Genomic DNA, 24,622 nt, shown 5'->3' with positions numbered 1-24,622 from the left:
GGCGACTGTTGGGGTAATGAGTGACAGCGGGGGGGGGGAGCTGGGACCCAGCCCTCACGTGCCCCTCCTTCCCTTGTCTGCAGCCTTGGGCTCCCCTAACCATTCTGAATGTCATAGTTGTGGGGTGTCTTAAGCTTGGTCTCCAGCCACCCGGGGCGGGTTAAATGGCTCTGGCTCAGTGACAACGCCTATGCAGTAACCGTTACTGCCTGATGACCCCAAAACCAGGCCCTGCAAAGACACTCCCCTACTCCCTCAACGGTCTTAGGGTAAGTTGTGGGATCTTCTCCCTGAGTCTTCCTGCAGGAGCTCCCTGCGTTATCTCTTCAGTAGTTTTCCTCACCAAGGCCGACAGCTCTGTTTCCTCCTTTCTCTCTCTGTGCCTCTCTCTTCCTCCCTCCCTCCCTTTTTCTGTCCTTGTATCTTTCCTTCTTCTCTCTCTCTCTCCCTGGCGCGCACTTTCTCTCTGCCGGTCTCTTTTTGTCTCAGTCTCTGTCTCTGTCTCTGCCTCTCGTACGCACGAGCACGCACGCGCGCGCACACACACGCTTCGCCTCCCCGCCCCCCCGCCCCGATGGTCCTTAGCATGTGGGTGTGGCTGAGGTTGAAGCTTGAGAAGTGGGGTAGGGGGAGGGTGCACCAGCGTTAGGCCTACTAGTTTTAAAAAAATGTATGTGCCAGGATCCTTTCTCAGTCCCCATTATAGTTAGAGCACTTTGCAGTCCCCGCCCCCTACTTTCCTCCTCCAACCCCTAAGGGCTGGAGAGCTTTTAGTATCTGAGATACTGGAGGAGGCTCAGGCCGGAGGGGAGTCCTGCCACAGATTTAAGAACGTGCAGGTTTGGTGTCCAGTGCCTGCTCTAGCTTGCCTCTTTGCTCTGGGCCTCCCTTCCCACACTAAGCCTCTCCTAGCCTCATAGTCCTAGGGAGTTTTATCCTCCCTTGTTTCATTCACTTTCCCAGAAACCTTAATCCTTCCTGGCTCCCCACATGGCCTTGAGATTATCTTTGCTCTCTCCTATATACAGAGATAAAAGCAAGAGTTTTCCCCTTCAGGTTTCCCAAACCCAGCTTCCTTTCGATCTTAACCGGTATTCTGTGTACCTATCTCCCACCTTCTGCTTATTTCTATGTCCCTATACCTCCCTTTGCATTTTCAATTTGTTCCATCTCAGTTAGTCGACCTCGTTCTTTTGTATTGCCTGCCCTTCTCAGCACATGCTTGGATCCTTGACTGGTCTGGTTGTGGAGAATGCCTGGTTTCAAGTTGAAGGGAGACAGTCTGAGGAGGGATTAATGGCCTAGTACTCATTCAGAGGCAATGTGGTGGCATAGAAGTGTGTGGGCTCTGGAGACAGACCCGGATTCTAATCTCAACTCCGCTCACTTTTAGCCAGTGGACTTTGGACAAGTCACTTGTCAAGTCACCAGGTCTTAGTTTTCTCATCTTTAACACAGAGATAAGAAAGCCATCTAAATGTCCAATAGTAGGGGATTGGTTAAATCAGTTTTGTCTATATTCATAGGATGGATGTACTCATTAAAATGTGGTTACATTAAAAAAAGAACCGATGACCACATAGCACAGACCATTTTCAGGGCAGTGGAAGCATGTCACACATTATCAAACGCATAGAATGTACAACACCGAAAGTGAACTCTTAATGTAAACTATGGGCTTTGAGTGATAACAACGTGTCATCGATTGTTACAAATGTACCATTCTGGTAAGGGATGTTGATCAAGGGAGGCAATACCAGGAGGGTGGCTATGGGGTACGCAGAGACTATATGGGAACTCTCTGTACTTTCAGCTCACTTGTGCTGTAAACCTAAAACTGTTCTTAAAATAGACTTTAGTCTATTAAAAGAACTAATGACACACAAAAATGTTCCTGATATGTTACATTTTTTACTTTTGTTTTTAAGAAATCTCTATACCCAGTGTGGGGCTTGAACTTACAGCCCTGAGATCAAGAGACCCATGCCCTACTGACTGAGCCAGCCAGATGCCCCCATGTTACATTTTCTAAAAAGGAGTGAAAATATGATGCTAACTTCGTAGAGAAATTCTATATACAGTTGACCTTTGAACAACATGGGTTTGAACTGTGTGGGTCCACTTATATGTGGATTTTTTCAATACAGTACAGTACTGTAGGCGTATTTTCTTTTCCTTATGATTTTCCTAATAACATTTTCTTTTCTCTAGCTTACCTTATTGTAAGCGTACAGTAGTATACGATATATGTAACATACAAAATATGTGTTAATCAACAATTTATGTTATTGGTAAGGCTTCCTGGTCAATAGTAGTAGTTAAGTTTGGGGGGAGTCAAACTTGGATTTTCAACTCTGCCCCTGTCCCCATGTTGTTCAAGGGTCAACTGTACATGTATACATAGAAAAAGACTGGAAGGAAATACTGGAGATTATACCTCATAGGGTTGCTATTAAGTGAGATGTACACCTGTCTGACATATAGCAGGTGTTGAATAGATACTGCTTCAGAGGTTACTATTATCATTATAAAAGAAATATATCCAACTTCAGTCATGGTCTGGGACTTTGCACCCTGAAACCTTCATGTCCTTAAAATGAATACTTTTTTGGGGGGGGGGGTCTTTGACTAAGCCAAGAGTGCCCACAGTTGATAGGTTTGAATATGTATGTATTACGGATGAAAGGCTGTAATACAGAATAGGGTAGGGGAGTTGGTTAAGAGTGTGGCCGGCAAGTCAACTCTCTCATTTTAAGCCTTGCTGGTTATCACATAGTACTCAATTCTGTTACTTGTTATTCACCATTTATAAAGCACTCAAGTGCTGTAAGCACTATAAGACAGGTAAAAACTCAATCCCTGTCCTCATGAGCACTCTTCATCTTAATTATGTTTTCTGATTACAAAAATATAATAAATGTTCACCGTAAAAATTTTGTAAAAACATAGTCTGAAGAAAAAAGCATTAATCACTTATATCCTACCTATTAAACCTGGAGATGACCACTGCTCTTTTTGATGTATATCTTTCTAGTCCTTTTTTTGCATACATATTTTTTTTACAAAATTGGAATTCTCTTGTACATGTTCTACAACATAATTGTAATGACTGTGTATTATTTCATCATTTGGATGTACCATGCTTTATTTAATTAATTACTGCTGGATGTCAAACTTTTATTTTTGCACCACGGGCAACCCTGCATATGACTTGGTCAAAGAAATGGAGGTACTATTTGGCAATCATTTGATTAGAGTGAGGTTCACTCTTTAGAATCAACTGTGGAAACACATGGATTCTTATTTAATGTCTTATACAATTCTGAAGTACCCTGGAATGAAGAAAAGGAAATGGGTATTTAGGGAGACATTGGGGAAATGCTAGACTGTGAGCTTCTCAACTACAGAGACTGGTTTTTACTCGTCCCTATCTCCAGCATCTAGCATGGTCCTTGATAGATATTCAATAAATGTTTATTGGGTGAATTGATGAATGCAGGAATAAAGGACAGAGAGGGGGAAAAAAGCCCCAACGAACTCAAATTATAGCAATACTTCTATGATGTAAGGCTTAACAAGGGCAAAGATAAAAGTGAAACAAGAGAGGAGAAAAGGCAGGAAGGCAAAAATAAGGAATCTTCATCTTTCTCTTTAAAAAGGATGAGTATAAACCTACAACTATATGGTCAATTATTCTTCAATAAAGCAGGAAAGAATATCCAATGAGAAAAGGACAGTAGCTTCAACAAATGGTGTTGGGGAAACTGGACCACTTTCTTAAAGCATACACAAAAATAAATTCAAAATGGATGAAAGACCTAAACATGAGACCTAAAACCATAAAAATCCTGAAGAAGCATGGGCAGCAACCTCTTTGACATAGGCTGAGGCAACTTTTTTCTAGATATGTCTCCTGAGGCAAGGGAAACAAAAGCAAAAATAAACTATTGGAACCACAGCAAAACAAAAAGCTTCTGCACAGCAAAGGAAACAATCAACAAAACTAACGGGCAACCTACAGAATGAGAAAAGATAATTGCAAATGACATATCTGATAAAGGACTAGTATCCAAAATATATAAAGAACTTCTAAAACTCAACACCCAAAAAACATCAATTTAAAAATAGGCAGAAGACATGAAGAGGCATTTTTCCAAAGAAGACACTTGAAAAGATGGTCAGGGAAATACAAATCAAAACTACAATGAGATATCACCTCACACCTGTCAGAATGGCTAAAATCAACAACACGAGAAACAACAAGTGTTGACGAGGACATGGAGAAAAAGGAGCCCTCGTGCAGCGTTGGTGGTTTCCCAAACTGGTGCAGCCACCGTGCATAAGCAGTATAGAGGTTCCTTAGGAAGTTAAAAATAGAACTACCCTAGCATGTGACTCTTGATCTTGGGGTTGTGAGTTCAAGCCCCACGTTGGGGGTAGAACTTGCTTAAAAAAATAGAACTACCCTATGATCTGGTAATCTCACTACTGGGTATTTACCCAAAGAATACAAAAACATTAATTCAAAGGGACACACATACCCTCTGTTTTTAGCAGCATTACTTACAGTAGCCAAGATATGGAAGCAGCCCAAGTGTCCATCATTGATGAATGGGTAAAGAAGATGTGGTATATATACATACAGTGGAATAGTATTCAGCCCTACAAAAGACTGAAATCTTGTCATTTGCCCGGACATGGAAGGAGCTATGTTAAGCAAAATAAGTTAGAGAAAGACAAATACCTTATCATTCCCCTCATATGTGGAATTTAAGAAACAAAACAAATGAGCAAAGGGAAAAAGAGAGAGACAAACCAAGAAACAGACTTTTGGTTATAGAAAACAAACTGGTGATTACCAGAGAGGTCGTGGGTGGGGGTTGGGTGAAATAGGTGATGGGGATTAAGGAGTCATTTGTGCTGATGAGCACCGGATGATGTATGGAGTCATTGAATCACCATACTGTACCCCTGAAACTAATAAAACACTGTATGTCAACTAACTGGAATTAAAAGTTAAAAAAGAGAGGAATTAATGAAATATAGTGAAAAGGCACCTATTCCTCCTTATCAGCAAGTCTAATTGTGGCACTCTGACCTACTAGTGTGCTTCTGACTGTACTCTCCTCTTCAACATTCCCTCTGTCCTGTCCAAACATCTCTCCCAACTTTGGAGGCAACATATCCCAATTTCCTCCACATAAGGCCAACTGACTTTATGAGACACACCCTAGGATCTATGTGGGTCCCAAGGTCCCTACAGACTTTCTGCTATGGCACTATCCCTCGGGAAATCAACTTAGGTTAATAATACTTCTTTGAGTTCCACTTAACACTTTTTTTTTAAATAAGAGCTTTATTGAGGTAGAATTCATACATCATACAATTTGCCCATTTAAAGTGTATAATTCAATGGATTTTAGCATATTCATGGATCTGTGCAACAATTACCACAATTTTACAACATTGTCATCATTTTATTTTTTTTATTATTTTAATTCCAGTGTAATCAACATGAAGTGTTGTATTCGTTTCAGGTATACAGTATAGTGATTCAACAATTCTATACATTATACATTACTCAGTGCTCATCATGATAAGTGCACTCTTTTTTTCATAGAGAGAGGAAGAAAGAGCGAGTGAGTGGGGGAGGGGCAGGAGGAGAGAGAAAAAATATTTTTAAAAGATTTTATTTATATTGAGGGGGGGAGGGGCAGAGGGATAGGGAGAGAGAGAACCCCAAGCAGACGCCATACTGAGTGTAAAGCCTGATGTGGGACTCGATCCCAGGACCCGGAATCATGACCTGAGATGAAGGCAGACGCTTAACCAACTGAGTCATTTTTTGATGGCTGCATAATATTCCATTGTGTGTGTGTGTGTGTGTATATACATATACATATATAATATGTGGTAGATACATATACCACATCGTCTTAATCCATTCATCTGTTGATGGACAGCCATTCATCTTCCCATAGTTTGGCTATTGTGGATGTTGCTGCTACAAACATTCGGGTGCAGGTGCCCGTTCAGATCACTACCTTTGTATCTTTGGGGTATATACCCAGTAGTGTGATTACTAGGTCATAGGGTAGTTCTATTTTTAATTTTTGAGGAACCTCCATACTATTTTCCACAGTGGCTGCACTGGTTTGCATTCCCACCCATTTTCATCATTTTAAAAAAAGAAAGTCTGTATTCTTATTTTTTTAAGATTTTATTTATTTTGAGAGAGAGAGAGAGCATGAGCAGGGAGGGAGGGGCAAAGGCAGAAGTAGACTTGCCGCTGAGCAGGGAGCCCAATGCGGGGCTTGATCCCAGGACCTGGGGATCATGACCTGAGCCGAAGGCAGATGCCCAACCAACTGAGCCACGCAGGCGCCCAGGAAAGTCTATATTCTTAAGCTATATTCTCCCATCCCCCCACCTCCTGTAGCTTTATGTAAGCACCATTCTACTTTCTGTCTCCATAGATTCACCTGTTCTGGACATTTCATATAAGTGGAATCATATAATATGTGGACTTTTGTGGCTGGCTTTTTCACTTAGCATAATGTTTTCAAGGTCCATCCATGTACCATGTATCACAATGTATTCCTTTTATGGCTGAATAATATTCCACTGTATGGATAGACCATATTTTGCTTATCTATTTATCAGTTGATGTACCTTTTGGCTATTATGAACAATACTGCTATAAACATTTGTATACAAGAATTGGAGTGATGTGGCAACAAGCCAAGGAATGCTGGCAGCCACCAAGAACTGGAAGAGACAAGACTCAGGCTCTCCTAGAAGAGAGAATCGCAGCCCTGCCCACACTTTGATTTCATCCCAGTGATATTGATTTCAGACTCTGGCTTCCAGAACTGTGAGAGAGTACATTTCTATTATTTTAAGCCATCAACTCTGTAGTAATTTTTTACAACAGCTTCAGGACAGTACTACAGTGATCTTTCTGAAGTTCAAACCTATTATACATAGAAAAAATTTATTCTCTTTGTCTCTCAGTCTCTTTGTCTCTCTTGCTCTCTATAAATACATAAATACACACACAGAGGCACTCACACACGCGTGTCTATCTGTGAAAGTCTGGAAGAAAATATACTAAAATGTTAACAGCAATTTCTCCATAATGGGATTATGATGATTTTTAAATACTTTTGTTTTTGAGTTTTGCCTTCAATAAGCATATATTACTTTTATAACCAGAAAAAAAAACCAACATAGGGACACCTGGGTGGCTCAATTGGTTAAGCATCTGCCTTCGGCTCAGGTCATGATCCCAGGGTCCTGGGATCGAGTCCCACATAGGACTCCTTGCACAGCACAGAGCCTGCTGCTCTCTCTGCTTGTGATCTCTCTCTGACATAAATAAATAAGAATCTTTAAAAAAAAACCAAATTATTGGGGCACCTGGGTGGCTCAGTCAGTAAAGCATCTGCCTACAGCTCAGGTCATGATCTCGGGGTCCTGGGATCGAGCCCCACATCAGGCTCCCTGCTCAGCAGGGAGTCTGCTTCTCCCTCTGCCCTTGACCCCACTCATGTTCTCTCTCAAATAAATAAATAAAATCTTTAAAAAAAACCATACATTATTTTAAAAAATTCTTCAATGTCTCCCCATCACTTACAGAGTAAAGTGTAAACTTCTAAGCACAGCACAGGCCCTCAATTATTTGGCCTATGCCTATCTCTCTAGTCTAATTTCCTATCACTTAGCCTCCCCATTTTTCTTCAGCCAGGCCAAATTACCCAAAACATAGGTCATTCTGCCTCTGATCCATTGCAAATTGGTCTGACTACAACCTCTTGGTTAAGACCCAATTAAAAAGTGTTCTTTCTTGTGAAGCCATTCCGGATCCACTCATGCAGAACCCTGCTACCTTTGAGTTACCACTTTACCTCTAATATGGTGCTATTATTTTTTTTAAGATTTTATTTGACAGAGTGAGAGCACAAGCAGGCTCCCCACTGAGCAGAGAGCCCCACCCAGGTGCCCCTGGTGCTATTATTTTATTTGCCTAGAGTATTGCAATTACTTGTTTACATCAACATTTCTCTGTTTATGTTGTGATTGTCTCGAGATACATGCAAGTACAACAATCTTCCTTTTGTTACCAAATATTTTCCAATATAAACAGCTGTTGTGATTTTAAACAAAGTATACATTCATTAAAATGTTACTGAATCCAGGGGCACATCCAGTCCCGCATTGGTCTCCTTGCTCAGCGGGGAGCCTGCTTCTCCCTCTCCCTCTCCCTTTCCCCTTGCTTGTGTGCTCTCTCTGTGTGTGAAATAAATAAAAATCTTTAAAAAAATGTTACTGTAACTCTTCTATAATTTGTATTTTCACTCAAGAGACGCTAAAAACCATCATGTGGGTGTCTATAAAATATTTGATTTTAAAAAGTCCTCATAGATCTTTATGCATTTATATGGAAAGAGAGCGAAAGTATTTTTTAAAGTGAGAAAGTCATGACTCAGAAAAGTATGTATAGCTTACCTTAATCCTATGTGTATAAAACAGTATAAACATTTCTTTTTGACTGGGTGAGTACATAGAAAATAGAAATGCAAGAAAGTGGTTATAATTGTAACCAGAGGGAGAGACTTTTCTCTTTATACTCTTGGGTATTGTTTATTTTTTTTTCCATGAGCAGGGAAAAAATTTTTTTCAGAATAGAGGTAATATTTCTTTTTTTTTTTAAAGATTTTATTTATTTATTTGACAGAGAGACAGCCAGTGAGAGAGGGAACACAAGCAGGGGGAGTGGGAGAAGAAAAAGCAGGCTCCCAGCGGAGGAGCCTGATGTGGGGCTTGATCCCAGAACGCCAGGATCACGCCCTGAGCCGAAGGCAGACGCTTAAGGACTGAGCCACCCAGGCGCCCCCAGAATAGAGATAATATTTCTGTTGTCATAATAGAGGTGTTACTTATTCTCAAAATGTTTGGGAACAATTGGTCTAGAAATGTCCAATATGGTAGCCACTAGCCATACGTGACTATTTAAATTTTAGCTAATTAAAATTAAATAGAATTAACAATTCAGTTCCTCAGTTGCACTAATCGTATTTCAAGCCCTCATCAGCCATATATGTATAGCTAGCAGTTACTGTACTGAACAGAGCAAATAAAGAACATTTTAATCCTTGCAGAAGTTCCTACTGGACAGTGCAGGTCTAGATCACCGTGTCCCCACATAATGAGGCGCCAGTTGGGACACCCTGAAACCCCGAGTGTGAATTAATTAGTGGGAACGAACTACAAACACCTATCAGTTGAGCCTTGTAGCTCTTGATTAACCACAGGACTAATTTGGCATTACTGAAAAATGAAGGCGCCTACCTGATTGGCATCCTACAGAATACAGAATCTGTCTGATCTGGAGGCCTACAATGTATCCATGGCAATAATGACACCTGTTGAATCTCTTTGTGAATCACAGAAACAATAGTGGTGTTTGGACTGCGGGGGTTCCCTGGTTACCATGGAAATAGGTGGTTACAATTGTGTTCAATCACAGAAACTAAGTTATCAATCCCGGTCCTCTCCCCCACCCCTTTCCATAACCATAACCATAGCCATAGTGATTACTGTTTCAGTCGGGCTTCATGAGTAGACCTGGTAGCAGAAGCAACTAGAAATCTAAGTATGGAGTGTCAGAGGGCAAGCCCTAATGAGGAAGTGTGAAAAAAGGAACATGGCGGGGCATTTTTTCAGAAGGAAAAGCTAGAGCTACCACACGGAATACAATGACATTGTTACTCTTGCTTCTCGCACAGGCGCAGTACAGTTCTCAGAGCACGCCTACGCGCACGTTTTCTCCCCTTCTCTTTCCACTTTCCGCGCTATCCTTTTTTGCCCTCTCCTTTGCCTCTCCCATTACTTGGTTTTTCAGTCTTTCCGATAGCCCGCTACTGCCTCTCCTTCCGACCCTCCATCCCCCTCCCTACCTCTTTATCCTCCTCCCCCTTCCTTTTCCGTCTCGAGAGGACCGGCAACTTGCGCATGCGCATTAAGTAGAAAGCCTCGCTCTTTGTCCCCATCTGTCGTTCACACGAACTCAGATCTTTCGCGTTCGGTAGCCAATAGGATCGAAGAAATGGCGGAAAAACGATTCCGCCTCTGGAGATAAACCTTGACTGGCAAGTCAGATAACCAATCAAGATCGCAGTTTGTACCCCTTGGGAGGCACCGAGCTCCGTCGTCTCGTTTCCGGCGGTCGCGCGCTCTTTTCTCGGGACGGTAGAGGCCGTGTAGCGTCGCCGTTACTCTGAGGAGAGAACAGTCGGTAGAGGGTGAGTTTGGGGACGACTTAGTTCTTGTTTGAGAAGGGAGTAGGATTTTTTGCGGCAAGAGGCTAGGGCGAGGCTAGGTTTGGAGGGAGGTTGGCCGTTCGTTCCAGGGCCCTTTGAGGCCTTGTCCCCGCCGCCACACGGCCTCCTCAGCCCACCCGCGGGGGCCCATCGCTCTCAGCTCGCCTTGCTTTCTGCATTAACCTGGCTCCCGTTGCCTTTCCCGCCCCATTTCTTTGTGCGACTCATCTTCGATTCTGATCCGTGTCAGTAAGTTCCCCTGTCCTTTAGCCGCCCTGGGCCTGAGGGTGTGGAGTCTATTATCCGAGAGCCCTGAAGTCGCGGCTGGAGGAGGAGGCGCTTTGTCGGCGCTCCTCCTCTCAGCCTCGCGAGGCCATTAATTCAGAATGAGAAATGCGCCCCCCCCCCCCAGCGATGTTTCTTTGTCAAAACTCTAAGCTGAGAAGTTCATCTGCTAGTCCAGACCCCGCGGCTTCCCTAGTAAGGTTCCTGTATGTTTTTTTTTTTTTTTAAGTCTTGTTGCCTAGTTACTCGACCCATTTACAGCATCACTTTTTAAAATGAAAGTTTATTTTATGGGTTTCCTATTGGGTATTTTTCACTCGGTGAAACTCTTGTTGTCATCTGAAACCTTTCTTTGTGTTCTTAACGGAGAAGTTGAGGTTAGAGACGACTTGGAGGTACTTTGCTATCTTCAACCGAAGTTGAGGTAGGTGTAGGGGGTAGGATTGGCCGGTAAAATACCGGACTCCCCGTTAAATTTGGATCTCACATAGATAGCAAAATTATTTTTAGTTTACGTTGCATGGGACTTAAATACTAAAAGATCATTTTTAAAGTCTGACGTTGTGTATTTTTATTTGATAAATCTGGCAACTCTCGTGGGGGCACTGGCTAGATTTATGCTGTGCCTTTGTCCAGCTTCCTTGTTACTAAATGAAAGGTCTTAAGAAACTCCTGGAAAAGTACCTTACCATATCACTGCATTCTACTACAGCTTTCAGACAGGTCCATATCCATGCAACCATCTGGGTTGGTAGATTTTTACCAGATTTCCCCTCAACGGCTTCCACTTAAGTTGATCTTTTCCTGAAAACTGATTTCAAATATGTGTGATGTAGTGTTTGGTCTTGTACCTAAACCACATTTGTGCAGTCGTGCTGTGTCCAGTAGCCCCAGTCTTTCTAAACCAGCAGTGCATAGTTTCTCTAAAGAAAAGTCCTTCATCAGGGTTAGTCTTTGGGACAGATAAATAGACAAATCCTTGATGCTGATCTTTGTGTTTAGTTCTTAGAGGCCCAGTGGTTAGGAGACAGTGAATTTATTGCTCACAAGAGATTTCTGCATGTATTTCCAAATTCTGTTGGTGGTCATCATCAGAAATAAGTGATAAGAACAGTACTTCCTGAGTACTTGCTACTTTGTGGGCAAGTGATTTATACAATATTATTTAGTCTTCACTTCACCATTGAATACCTTTCTTGGGAAAGAGTAAACTGGAAGGAAGGATTGGAAGGATTAGCATCGTGGAGACATTTATTCAAAAACACAACTGTAGGCAATTTGGTTGTAAAAAATGACTTTTGCTCCAATCTGAAACAGAGGAGGAAGAATGTAATTGATGATATTTGTCTAACTACAGCACCAACTGAATGTAGAAATACGGATAGTGGTTGCCAGCAGGGACAAGTGCTGTGTACACAATCTCTTTTAGTCCTTAAAATAACCAGCCCTGTGAAGTTGCCGTTGTTACCCTCTCCTTACAGGTGAGGAAACTGAGGCTCAGAAGTTAGGTGACATGGCTAGTCAGTTTGTTGGACTCTAAACTTTGAATTCAAGGTGAGTTTGATTACTAAGCTTGTAGCATAGTGATGAGAATGAGCTTTAGAGTTAAATAGATGTGAGTTCCACTCCTTGCTCCCATCACATTTGGGTAACCTTAGATGGGCATCAGTTTTCTTATCCAGGAGAGTAATAGTTTTGAGCTCAAAGTGAGATCATACAGACTTGGCACAGTGCCTGGCATATAATGGTTGGTAAATATCTGATATTATCATCTTAACCACCAAGCTGCACTTTCTAAAACCGAAAATAACCTCCCTTGAAGTTATCTTATATGGTTTAGAACATCCTAGCACTTTTTCTTCAAGGAGGTAGATCATTTCTACTAAGAAGTTGTAAAATGGCCTTTTTGAAAAGGAGTGGTGAAGTTTGGTTAAGATGTAAGTACAGAGTTTTTAATATTTCAGTTTTGAATGGATCTCTGTAAGGATTTTTATTAATGTGTAAATATAAATTGTGAATTCCTGAATGGGATGCAAGATACTGAGGCTGGGGCCACTGACTCCCATATTAAAGGCTGGAGAAAAAAAGAGGTTTCTTGGATTCTAGCCAGGGGTGAGAAGGTAAGAAGACCTAGTTGGAGAAATGGCTGTGAAGATAACTCAAGTTTCTGGTATAGGCCAATTTGGAGTTGGGAAGGGAGGTGTTTAATAGCTGGGACTCAAAAAGTTAAAGATCTGATTCTAATGCCAACCTAACCCCATCCCCAACTTGCTGGGGTAGACTTCATAAATTTTGTATGTTATAATAATTTCCTGTTTTTATGTCTCATTTTTAGAAACATGATTTCCTTTTTTTTTAGAGGAAAAAATGCTGCACTCTGGGTAAGAGTAACAAAGATAGATTGAATTATTGTAATTTTAAGAATTTATTATAAGGAAATAGTTTAAAAGAGCTATAAGCAAGAAGATACTTACTGCAGCATTCTAATAGGAAGAAGGTGTAAACAACCTTAATGTCTCATAGTAGGGGGGTAGTTTAGTAAGTTAGTATATATCCACATGGACCTTGTGTACCTGATAAAAATTATAATTATGTTTACATAGAAGTGAAGAAAAACTGAACATACAATGGTGCAGTATAACTGCATTATGTTGAAATGATAATATGTGTTTTGGAAGGTAAATAAAAATAGAAATTGTGGAAGGTATATTTACTCATGGATGTGCCTAAGATTTAGCTATGAACATTTTTTATAAATAGTGGTGAAAAAACAGGAATAACCCAAATGTCCAACACAATAGGTGCTTGGTTTACAGCTGAATACTTTGTGCATTAAAAATTAATGTAGAAGAAAAAATAATACAGAATATTGACATAGAAGCTCTTCATCATGTAATAAAGTAGAAAAGGCAGGTTGCAAAGTGGTTTTTATATTTCACTTAAAGTACATGCAAATAAATCAGTGACTGGAAGGGTAAATGTTAACTGACTTTTCTGGTGGTGGATTTTTGTTTTAATATTTTTGTTTCTAAGTTTTCTATATTAAAGATACATTTTGCAATAGGTACCTTGTTAATGAGAAACATAAGATTGATGAAATGATACAAATGAGATTCAAGTCTTGGCTAAAGTGTCAACTTTCCAGTGAGGCTTACCTCTGCTCTGTTTAGAATTGCAGTCTTACCAGGCGCCTGGGTGGCTCAGTTGATTAAGCCTCTGCCTTCAGCTCAGGTCATGATCCCAGGAGTCCTGGAGTCCTGCACTGCGTCCTGCATCGGGCTCCCTGCTCAGCCGGGAGTCTGCTTCTCCCTCTACCCCCTTGCTCGAGATCTCTCTCTCTCTCATATTCTCTCTCTCAAATAAATAAAATCTTTTAAAAAATTGCAGTCTTAGACCCCTTTCACTCCCTATCCACTTTGCCCCATTTTTTTCTTTATTTTCTAGTAGCACTTACCTCTCATTAAGTACTGTGTAATTTAATTATTATGTATATTTTTGTCTTACTAGAAGTTAAGCACAACTGAAGGCAAGAATCTTTGCTTTGTTCATTGATGCATTCCCAAGCACCTATAATAGTGCCTAGCAAATAGTAATAAGCATTCAGTGAATATTTGTTGGGTGAATTAGTAAAAAAATTAAAATTAGTAAATAATGATCAATAACTTATAAACAGGGCAGTTTTCATTTTTGCCTGCCTTCTGGTCCTAGTCTACATTCATACATTTTTTGGGGAAAAAAACCCTTTTCCTCTTTCTTAAAACTTTCCCTTTTAAAACATCAAACATTTTTCTTTTTTTAAAGATTTTATTTATTTGAGAGAGAGAGAGCATGAGTTGGGGGAGGGACAAAGGGGGAAGTAGATGCCTCGCTGAGCGGGGAGCCTGACGCAGGGCTAAGATCCCAGGACTCTGGGATCATGACCTGAGCCAAAGGCAGACGCTTAACTGACTGAGCCACCCAGGTGCCCTAAAACATCAAACATTTTTCACATTTACATGGTCTTCATAATTTTTAATGCTGTGTAACACTCCACTGAATAGATGTATCATAATTTATTAAAAACTATACCTCTAATTTGGGGTATTTTAAGTCATTATTTTGTTACCGTAAAGGTCATCACAGTGACTATTTCATGGATGTGGTTTTTAAAATCACATTCTTTGGGGCGGGGGCAGAGGGAGAGGGAGAGAGAAATCCTAAGGAGGCTCCACGCCTAGCCCAGAGCCTGACACGGGGCTGGATCTCACAACCCTGAGATCATGACCTGAGCCAAAATCAAGAGTCAGATGCTTAACCTACTGAGCTACCCAGGCGCTCCTAAAATTATACTCTTATGGTAAATTTCTAGGAGTAGAATTTCCTGAGTTACAGAATATGAACATTTTGATAGCTCTTGTTATTACTTGTTTTATGAAACAGTTTGGATATAGAATTTGATAATTATGTTGTTTTAGTTTTGGAAGGATATGATAAGAAATGTATTAGGAAAGCTTTTATATACATAAAAGTGTTCTCATGTACCCATCATCCAGAATCAGTAGTTATCAAGTCGTTGTCACATTTTCTTCATCTGAGAATCCAGTTTTCTCTATTTTAGAGGAATCATAAAATGTTAACAATAAGTATTCATGAAAAGGTCCCTCGTTGCATTTTTCCTTCAGCTAAATTCTGACTAGAAGATCTTGTGTTTAGGGGAAAGATTTAGGATTGCTTTGCCCTTTTATTCCTGGAGAACTGTCCTTAAATGAGGAAGAGGGTCCTCAGCTTGTTGACCAGATCAATTAGAAAATTTCCATTTTAAAGCCATCAACTTTTGGGGCGCCTGGGTGGCACAGCGGTTAAGCGTCTGCCTTCGGCTCAGGGCGTGATCCTGGCGTTATGGGATCGAGCCCCACATCAGGCTCCTCTGCTATGAGCCTGCTTCTTCCTCTCCCACTCCCCCTGCTTGTGTTCCCTCTCTCGCTGGCTGTCTCTATCTCTGTTGAATAAGTAAATAAAATCTTAAAAAAAAAAAAATAAAAATAAAGCCATCAACTTTTGAGTTCACTCTAGATTATACTAGGAATTTTCATTTTGTTTCTTTTAATCTTATGTTAATTTTTAGATGAGATTTAACATTGTGATTGTATATTCATCTTTTTTATTTGATGCTTTCAATGCTTTGGTAGCCACTTATCTTTATTGTGATTAATAACCATATTTACTGAATGCTTACTGTATTTCAGTACTGAGCTAGTGTTTTCACATATTTATGAATCCTCGTAGCCATCTTGAGAGGTAGGTATTTTTATTATCCCCTTTATAACAGCTTAAGTTTGTGCAGAAGTGATTTATTAAGTGGTACATAGCTAGTAAGTGAGTACCAGGACCATGCTTCAAATCTAAGTATGTCTAACTCCACAGCCCATACTTTTTCTACTGTTCATTCCACAGTATCTACTGTAGGCTAGGACTGCAAAGTGCCAGATAACAAGATTTAGTAGTCCTTGTTCTTGTGATAAGTAGAATCTCTTTCCCTCGTTATGTTTTAATATTATGATAGGGCTAATTTTTAGGCGATAGCTTCTTTGGGGAAAGTAGTTTCCAGTTAATGTACAGAATTAGTGAACTGGAGGTTTCTTCAAACTACTCTCATGCAAGCTGTTCTTGTTTAGTACTTGTCTAGTTTCTGTGTGCAACATAACTGCTAGTGTCTGGTTTTGTTAGGTTTTTGAGTAGTGTACGACTTTGCCATACTTGTTCACAACAACCAGTTGTTTAAATCTGGCAAAAGCCAGGATATCAGAGATGATTAGTGACATATAAATCATCAGGAAGGTGCCTGATTAGCCCTGAATGTATTTGACGGTCCACATTTTCCTTTTAGGGTGCAAAAATGCAGAGCAATAAAACCTTTAACTTGGAGAAGCAAAACCATACTCCAAGGAAGCATCATCAGCATCACCACCAGCAGCACCACCAGCAGCAACAGCAGCAGCCACCACCGCCACCAATACCTGCAAATGGGCAACAAGCCAGCAGCCAAAGTGAGTACATGCTTGTAGGGGGGTAAGAATGGGTTCCCTCTTGGGAAAGGTTTCTTGGTTTTTAGATTAGTCTCTTGGTCTTATAAATGAATAAGCCTTTGTAGCACATCTTTTTCTCTTTTTCCCCCTATTTACCTCTTAATACTTCTTAGGATAGAAAAAGGGTGATTCACTGAAACAAGGAGCAGACATGTTGGGTAGCAGATGAGTACAAGTTGCTGTGCTGTGTTGGCATATTCTGCTAAACAGATGTCTGTGTGTTTTACCTCAGAGCTTGGTTCTTAGAGGTAATCATCAGATGACTGGTAGTTAGAAAATATAGAACAAATCTTGAAGGGAAAAGAAGTCTAGTACTGAGTGTTATACTTTCAGCCTGGGGTCTGTCCCAACCCGTTTTTAATCAGAGTAAACATTCTTTAAAGGCACATTCCATTCATTCATCAAACTTTGAACATCTATTGTATGCCTCTAAAACTAGAACCAACCTCAACCCTCTTTTATTTCCAGAGATCCCTACAAAGAATACTGTTTCCTAACTTATTTCCTTTCATTCCATTAGCCCAAGCATGAAAGAATGGGAAGTGTTAAGGTTATGAAGATTGGTGAGAGATTGGGAAATGGAGTGATTATGTTTCAGTCTTATTTTTTAAAAGATTTTATTTGTTTGAGAGAGACCGAGTGAGCGAGAGCACATGAGTATGGGGAGGGGCAGAGGGAGAGGGAGAAGGAGACTGCTCACCGAGCAGGGAAGCCCGATGCTGGCCTCAATCCCAAGGACCCTGGGATCGTGACCTGAGCCAAAGGCAGCCACTTAACCAACTGAGCCACCCAGGTGCCCCTAGTTTCGTATTTAAAAAACTGATCTCTTCTAACATAAGTCACCTTGACTTTTGACCCCAATAGCTTCTGTATTGTCTTTCTGTCTCTTAGTCCGGGTGGCTTCTGGCCCATAGTAGAGCTATTGAGAAGTATTCCCAGATGTCTGCATACTGCTTTTACATTTTAAGGTGCAATTTACTGATAAGTGGTTAGTGGGTAGATTATATTGGGAAAGGGTGTTTGACTTCTGTACAGCAGTTAAGTTTCCTAATCTGGGAGCATTTATAGTTCTTTGAGAATGTGACTGTAGATCTCTTTGCCCAATCCTTTGAGTGACTGTGTGTATTCTCTCAGATGAAGGCTTGACTATTGACCTGAAGAATTTTAGGAAACCAGGAGAGAAGACCTTCACCCAACGTAGCCGGCTCTTTGTGGGCAATCTTCCTCCTGACATCACTGAGGAGGAGATGAGGAAACTATTTGAGAAATATGGGAAGGCAGGCGAAGTCTTCATTCATAAGGATAAGGGCTTTGGCTTTATCCGCTTGGTGAGCAACCACGGGCTTTTAGAGTATGTGCTCCAAAAGGTGGGGAAGTTGGGGAATGATGGATGTGGAAAATTAGGCAGTGGAAATAATTCTCAGGTGGTCTGTTTGTTAAATGTTTAATAGTTACAGTTGGTAGAACAGGACAGAAAATACAGGTTTTATTTTTATTTTTCCTCATAGGTTTTTGTTTTGTTTCAAGGATAACATAGATTTATTTGTCTAGGACACTGAGGCTAAAATATGCCCTTTGGAACTTTTGTTTTAATTGGTAAATTTCAAACATACAGAGGTAGACAGAATAGTATAATGAACCTATATATGCTCGATGCCCAGCTTCAATAACTATCAACTCAATTTTATTTTATTTTAGTAATGATTAAAGTTTATAGAATTCATTTCCTAAGTTCTTGCCTATGTATTTTCTCACTTAAGACTTTTAAAACCATCAGGGAACAGTTTTATTCATATCTATTTAAAAAAATTTTTTTTAAAGATTTTATTTATTTATTTGAGAGAGAGAGGGGGAGAGAGCACAGAGGGAGAGGGAGAAGCAGACTCCCCGCTGAGCAAGGAGCCCGATGGGGGCTTGATCCCAGGACCCTGGGATCATGACCTGAGCCGAAGACAGCTGCTTAACCAAGTGAGCCACCCAGGAGCCTCTATTTTTTAAAAATTTTTGAGTTGTGCTAAGATACACATAAAATTTATTATTTAACCATTTTTAAGTATAGATTTTTTTCGTAAAAACTGATTTGATCAGGAAACATTTAAGTATATGGGGGAGGAACATTTCTGGGCATTACATATATAAACAAGGAACAGAAATGTGTTAGCAAGTTCACTAGATGTGGTGGTCAGAACTAGTTTTCATTGTAGATCTACCACAACTCAAGATTACATGGGCAAGTTATTTTTTCTGGGGTTTGAGGTTCCTCTTTAGTAGTATGAGAGGCGGTTCCCATTAGGGTCTGTGGTTCTAAAGAGGTCTCATGGAGGGCATACATGATTTCTCATTAAACTTGTATGTAGCTAGCTAAAATTAAAATATTCTGGCCACTGTATTGTAAGGGTAGGTTTAGGCTGGTCATTGTCCCAATGAACTGTTACCACTTGGGAGAATAACTTATGATACTGATGACCATGTAAGTGGTATTAACTTCTAGAATTTCCAGTTGATTTATTGCAAGGCCGTCAGAGCAGTTAGACTATCCAAAAGAGCTACCTGAAACATGTAATTTGTATTCTTTCAGTACTATTAAGATTTCTTTGTGTGTTGTCAGGGATTGGGGGCAGGCAGGCATTTTATATTGGGCTATGCTACTTTAGACTCTTGATGGCTGCACATGTGGTCTTTGTCAAACTTATTCTAACTTTCTTACTGCTTCCTAGGAAACACGAACCCTAGCAGAGATTGCCAAAGTAGAACTGGACAACATGCCACTCCGTGGAAAGCAGCTGCGTGTGCGCTTTGCCTGCCATAGTGCATCCCTTACAGTCCGAAACCTTCCTCAGTATGTTTCCAATGAACTGCTGGAGGAAGCCTTTTCGGTGTTTGGCCAGGTGGAAAGGGCTGTAGTCATTGTTGATGATCGAGGAAGGCCCTCAGGAAAAGGCATTGTTGAATTCTCAGGGAAGCCAGCTGCTCGGAAAGCTCTGGACAGGTGCAGTGAAGGCTCCTTCCTGCTAACCACGTAAGTGAGGGTTGCTTTTAGAAATAGACTTTAGAGTACTACTTCCTTCAGTGGTGTGGGAAGGTAGCCTCTAGGAACCATGTTTTTGTGTTCACTTAAAGACTTTGGTTACTAATTCAGCTTTCTAGTAGGGTTTTCAGTGTAATCTTAAATTAATGGAAATAGTATGAAGATTAAGAAAGAAACCTTTCAGTCATCTAGTAGGTTGTCGTTTAATCAGTGTTAAATCTCCCCTTTGTTTTTTTTGTTTTTTTTTTTAAGATTTTATTTATTTATTTGACAGAGATAGAGACAGCCAGCGAGAGAGGGAACACAAGCAGGGGGAGCGGGAGAGGAAGCAGCAGGCTCATAGCGGAGGAGCCTGATGTGGGGCTCGATCCCATAACGCCAGGATCACGCCCTGAGCCGAAGGCAGACGCTTAACTGCTGTGCCACCCAGGCGCCCCTAAATCTCCCCTTTGAAGTCTTAGAACTCTGAAAAGTTGTTTTGTGCATGCAGCATCTCTGTGTTTATTTCAAGTCATTGTCTGGAGTTTTATAGGTATTGGATTATTTAAATTGTACTTAGTATCCTATTTACTTACTTTGAACACCTTTAAGGCTGTATTCTGAGATTTAAAGCCTCAGTTCATCCTGTCAACCCCAGATTCCACATAATGCCATTGAAAGAACTTGGTTACTGGGGGCTGGGTGTAAAAACTCCTTCAGAAATATGTTTAATTGTACAGTCCTGATCCCTAACTACTTTATGGTGCCAGTGGCAGGTATAGAGAGGAAGCCTGGTGTAGGGTATAGTTTGATTAACACTGAGCTTCTTTCTTTCTCCCAGATTTCCTCGGCCTGTGACCGTGGAGCCCATGGACCAGTTGGATGATGAAGAGGGACTTCCAGAGAAGCTGGTTATAAAGAACCAGCAATTTCACAAGTATGTGGTTCTGACAGATTCCTTGTTAGGTGCTTATCTATTCTTAAACTTATAAAGGGATGTGTCAAAGAGGCAGGATTTTCCTATAGGTATTCACTGGCAGCCATAATCTAGGCCCTCAGTAGGAATGCGGTGCTTAGTTGGGGGAGTGGACAAAGTTTTAATAACCCAGGAACCTTGTCTATAGGGAGCGAGAGCAGCCACCCAGATTTGCACAGCCTGGCTCCTTCGAGTATGAGTATGCCATGCGCTGGAAGGCGCTCATTGAGATGGAGAAGCAGCAGCAGGACCAAGTGGACCGCAACATCAAGGAAGCTCGTGAGAAGCTGGAGATGGAGATGGAGGCTGCTCGCCATGAGCACCAGGTCATGCTAATGAGACAGGGTGAGTGTAGGCCTGTAGGTCTTAAACCTAGAACAAGAACAAAATGACTTTTTTCAGGATTTTTTTGTATCGGTTGGTCTTGGTGGGCAAATGAGCTTGGAGATAGAATACTGGATTCTGTGGAGAAGGAAATGATAGGTTTGACTTCATTTTTGGAATCTAGATAGCTCAGATGGCCACTCAAAGATTATATATCCCCTTTGCTTTCTGGATCTTTATTTATGGAAAATTATTGGGTCTATATGAGGAGAATGAAGACTACTGTGAATCAGTCTATTGTTTTTCTAGATTTGATGAGGCGTCAAGAAGAACTTCGGAGGATGGAAGAGCTGCACAACCAAGAAGTGCAAAAACGAAAGCAACTGGAGCTCAGGTAACTAACTCTCAAACCCTTTTTCTCTGACAACTCCAATAGGTAATGTCTCCCTCCGGTTTCCTAGTACCGTGCTACCTCATGCATTTGTAAGTATTTCCTGGATGCTTCTCAAGTTCTCCCTTTGGATGGAAAGTGTTTCAGCTACCCATGATTCTAGGAATTAATCCAGGGCTGCACTAAAGGGAAAGCAGCTGAGTGCTGGTGTCGCGAGGCTCCTTTCCAAAAGGAGAACTTTTTTCTCCTGAATGATACGTTTGGGTTGCTTTAGGGCTGGACACATTTAACAGCGAGTTTCTTGGAAGGCTATGGTAGTTTTCAATAGGCTCTTGATCTCCCCTGTGAAGATACCCTGCTCAAGTTCTGGAGTGTCTCTGCTAAATACCTTGGTGACTCTCTGTAGGCAGGAGGAGGAGCGCAGGCGCCGTGAGGAGGAGATGCGGCGGCAACAGGAAGAAATGATGCGGCGACAGCAGGAAGGATTCAAGGGAACATTCCCTGATGCGGTATATCTCCCATGTGCCCATGATGTACCAGGCCAGTCATGATACGACAAACCCACCATGAGTTGTCCACTAGGACTGTAAAACATACCAGGTTATGACCAGTTTTTGTATTCTGTGAAACTCCTTTTAGAAAGAAGAATTCATAGGAAGGAAAGGTAAGGTTTGAAGGGGAGTTCTTGCTTCACAGGCAATTTAGGATGAAGAACTAGGGCCAGTGTTAACACAGTTCAGACTCAGTGACTGCATGATGGGGTATATCCAGTCCCATAGCAGCCTTAAATAGTTCTCTGATGTCCTTAGAGTTGTTGCACAGATTGAGGTTCTAGAAGAAGTCAGCTACGTCACCCCTTGCCATTTACCTCTTCTGTCCTAATAGCAGACTCTGACTTGTGTCCTTGTAGTTCTAATCTTGAACTCAACTGCACAACTAGCAAGGAGATGTTTGTTTTCCTCAGCTTGGCCTCAGTGTACTTGGAATGTGTTGTCTTCCCTTGGTGTGTGGTCCTCAATGTATTGTGAATGGTAGAATGCAGTGCTGTCTTGGACTGTCTTGAGTATTTCTTATTTTTCAGAGGGAACAGGAGATACGGATGGGCCAGATGGCTATGGGAGGTAAGGACTTAGGAGGTTAATGGCTCTGATTCCCTTTTTTGTATAATTTCTGGTGAACTATGTGGCTTCTCAGACATAGTACAGATTTAAGGGGCTGACATTTCTGTGAGCATCGTTGTTTTGCAGGGGAGGGGGGTAACATGTCCTCAGCTCAGAGGTCTTGTTGAATTGTTTTCTCTTGCACAGAAAGAGACTGACAGTTTCTGTCTCCTGTACTGATCACACTACTCTGCTTTAGGTGCTATGGGCATAAACAACAGAGGCGCCATGCCCCCTGCTCCAGTGCCAGCTGGTACTCCAGCTCCTCCAGGACCTGCCACTATGATGCCAGATGGAACCTTGGGATTGGTAATAAACTGTAGAGCCTTACAGTAATTCTAAGTTGTGATAGGAGAAAGGACTTTGCTTTCAGTTCCTGTGCCTGCCACAATTTGGCTACAGATAATCGGGTTTTAGGGCCACTTTTCATTAATGTAACCTCAAGGTCTTGATTTTTGAATCTTGAACAAACCCAGTCTCAAAATATACTTTGTTTAGGAGTTAAGTAAATGTCTTTGGCCAGTCTGACTGTTCAGTTGCTACCCTGGGTTAACGGGCTAACAGGTGTTTTGTTTGTTTTTTGGAGGGAAGGCAATGAAAGTTAGGTATTATCACATAAAATAGTAGATAGAAATCCAAAAGGCTTTATGGCTCATACAATCCTGAGTTATAGTGTCAAAATTTTAAAACTAGGTGGATTTAAGGTTGCTGAAGAGTGCTTGTCCTTGTCCATATACTTAGTTCAGGAAAAAGGATTTAAGTAGAACTTAGTCTGGGAATTTACTATGTAATATTGGTTATTCACTAGGAATTGGGATAAAAAGGTAAGGTAGGATAGTTGGGTGGGTCTGTAATTCAGACAGCCGCCTTTTCAGGGATAGCCACTAGAGTTTTAAACAGGCTTAGTCGCCCCTAGAACATCAAGAGCTTTGAATAGTCGGTGGAAATGGCCTCCAGGGGAGGGATTACAAATGGGCGGGAAGCTTGGGACATAGGTTCTATTGTAACATTGCTCTTTTTTTCTCTTTAAGACCCCACCAACAACTGAACGCTTTGGCCAGGCTGCTACAATGGAAGGAATTGGGGCAATTGGTGGAACCCCTCCTGCATTCAACCGTGCAGCTCCTGGAGCTGAATTTGCTCCAAACAAACGTCGTCGATACTAATAAAAATTTCAATGTCTAGTTTCCCAAAAACCCTTAAAAGAAGGACCCTTTTTGGACTAGCCAGAATTCTGCCCTGGAAAAGTGTTAGGGATTCCTCCCAATAGTTAGGTCTTCCTTGCCTGTACTATTCTGAGGGAGTTTGCTGGAGGTTGAGGGCAAGGGAGGGGCGATATTTAACAAATCAGTTCTGTGTGGTATATCGTTTAACCAATTGATTCTGTGTGGTGCATTCCTGAAGTCTCATGTGATTGTTGAGGGCCTGGGGGTGGGAACCATGGCAAAAATGGATCCAGTTAGAGCCCCCATTAATCTTGATCATTCCATTCTTTGTACATCCTGTTCTATTTGCTTTCTCATTATACCCTCCAACCCCAGAGACACTGCCACATACACCACAAAAACAAACATCCCCCAATGACCTTAGCCCCATTGTTCCATTCACTCGCAGGTGGGAATTCAGGCAAATGTCCACAGAGGTCACAGACAACATACATACGGTTCTGTTATATCCCATATATTACCCCTTCATGTCCTAAGGAAGACATTTTCTCTTAGAAATTTTCATTTTAGTGTATCTTTAAAAAATCTTGTGTTAAGTTGCCTCCATCTTTTTTCTTGGGTTGGGATAACCCAGGAACAGCCCTTTTGTGTCTATGATGTTGCTGTTCACAGCTTTTCTTGATAGGCCTAGTACAATCTTGGGAACAGGGTTGCTGTATGCTGAAGGTCGGACAGTAGCTCTTAGCCTTGCCTATCTTAGGTAGTTATGCTGTGCATTTTTTTTATTGGTGTACCATGTTTGATTTGTCCCTGATATCTTTGGAGTTTTTCTGAGAAATGGAGCAGTAATACAGCATCAACTTATTAAAATACGTTTTAAGCCTTTTAATTTTCTGTGCTATTTTTGAAAGGGAATGGAGGGAGGG

General features: G+C 41.2%; 1 protein-coding gene across 3 annotated transcripts; it reads left to right on the top strand.

Annotated features, from left to right (window-relative positions):
* The first annotated feature begins 117 nt into the window (after positions 1-117).
* On the top strand, positions 118-24,585 carry NONO (non-POU domain containing octamer binding). 3 transcript variants are annotated; one of them, XM_087859689.1, is made up of 12 exons: positions 10,235-10,304; positions 15,833-15,884; positions 16,474-16,633; positions 17,807-18,000; positions 19,390-19,691; positions 20,521-20,616; positions 20,804-21,000; positions 21,289-21,373; positions 21,777-21,879; positions 22,452-22,491; positions 22,730-22,839; positions 23,562-24,585. In XM_087859689.1, the coding sequence occupies exons 3-12, from the start codon at positions 16,483-16,485 to the stop codon at positions 23,694-23,696; spliced, it is 1,413 nt and encodes a 470-aa protein (XP_087715815.1). In that variant the 5' UTR covers positions 10,235-10,304; positions 15,833-15,884; positions 16,474-16,482; the 3' UTR covers positions 23,697-24,585. The 3 variants fall into 3 exon arrangements, with proteins under 3 accessions (XP_045644732.2, XP_045644730.1, XP_087715815.1); XM_045788776.2 differs by lacking the exons at positions 10,235-10,304; positions 15,833-15,884 and adding an exon at positions 118-269; XM_045788774.2 differs by lacking the exon at positions 15,833-15,884 and having other exon boundaries at positions 10,155-10,304.
* The last annotated feature ends 37 nt before the right edge of the window (positions 24,586-24,622 follow it).

Source organism: Ursus americanus, chromosome X (assembly GCF_024610735.1).
Source record: "Ursus americanus isolate L20-20 chromosome X, mUrsAme1.1.p, whole genome shotgun sequence".
Taxonomy (NCBI): Eukaryota; Metazoa; Chordata; class Mammalia; order Carnivora; family Ursidae; genus Ursus; species Ursus americanus.
This window is presented reverse-complemented; position numbering and strand designations above follow the sequence as displayed.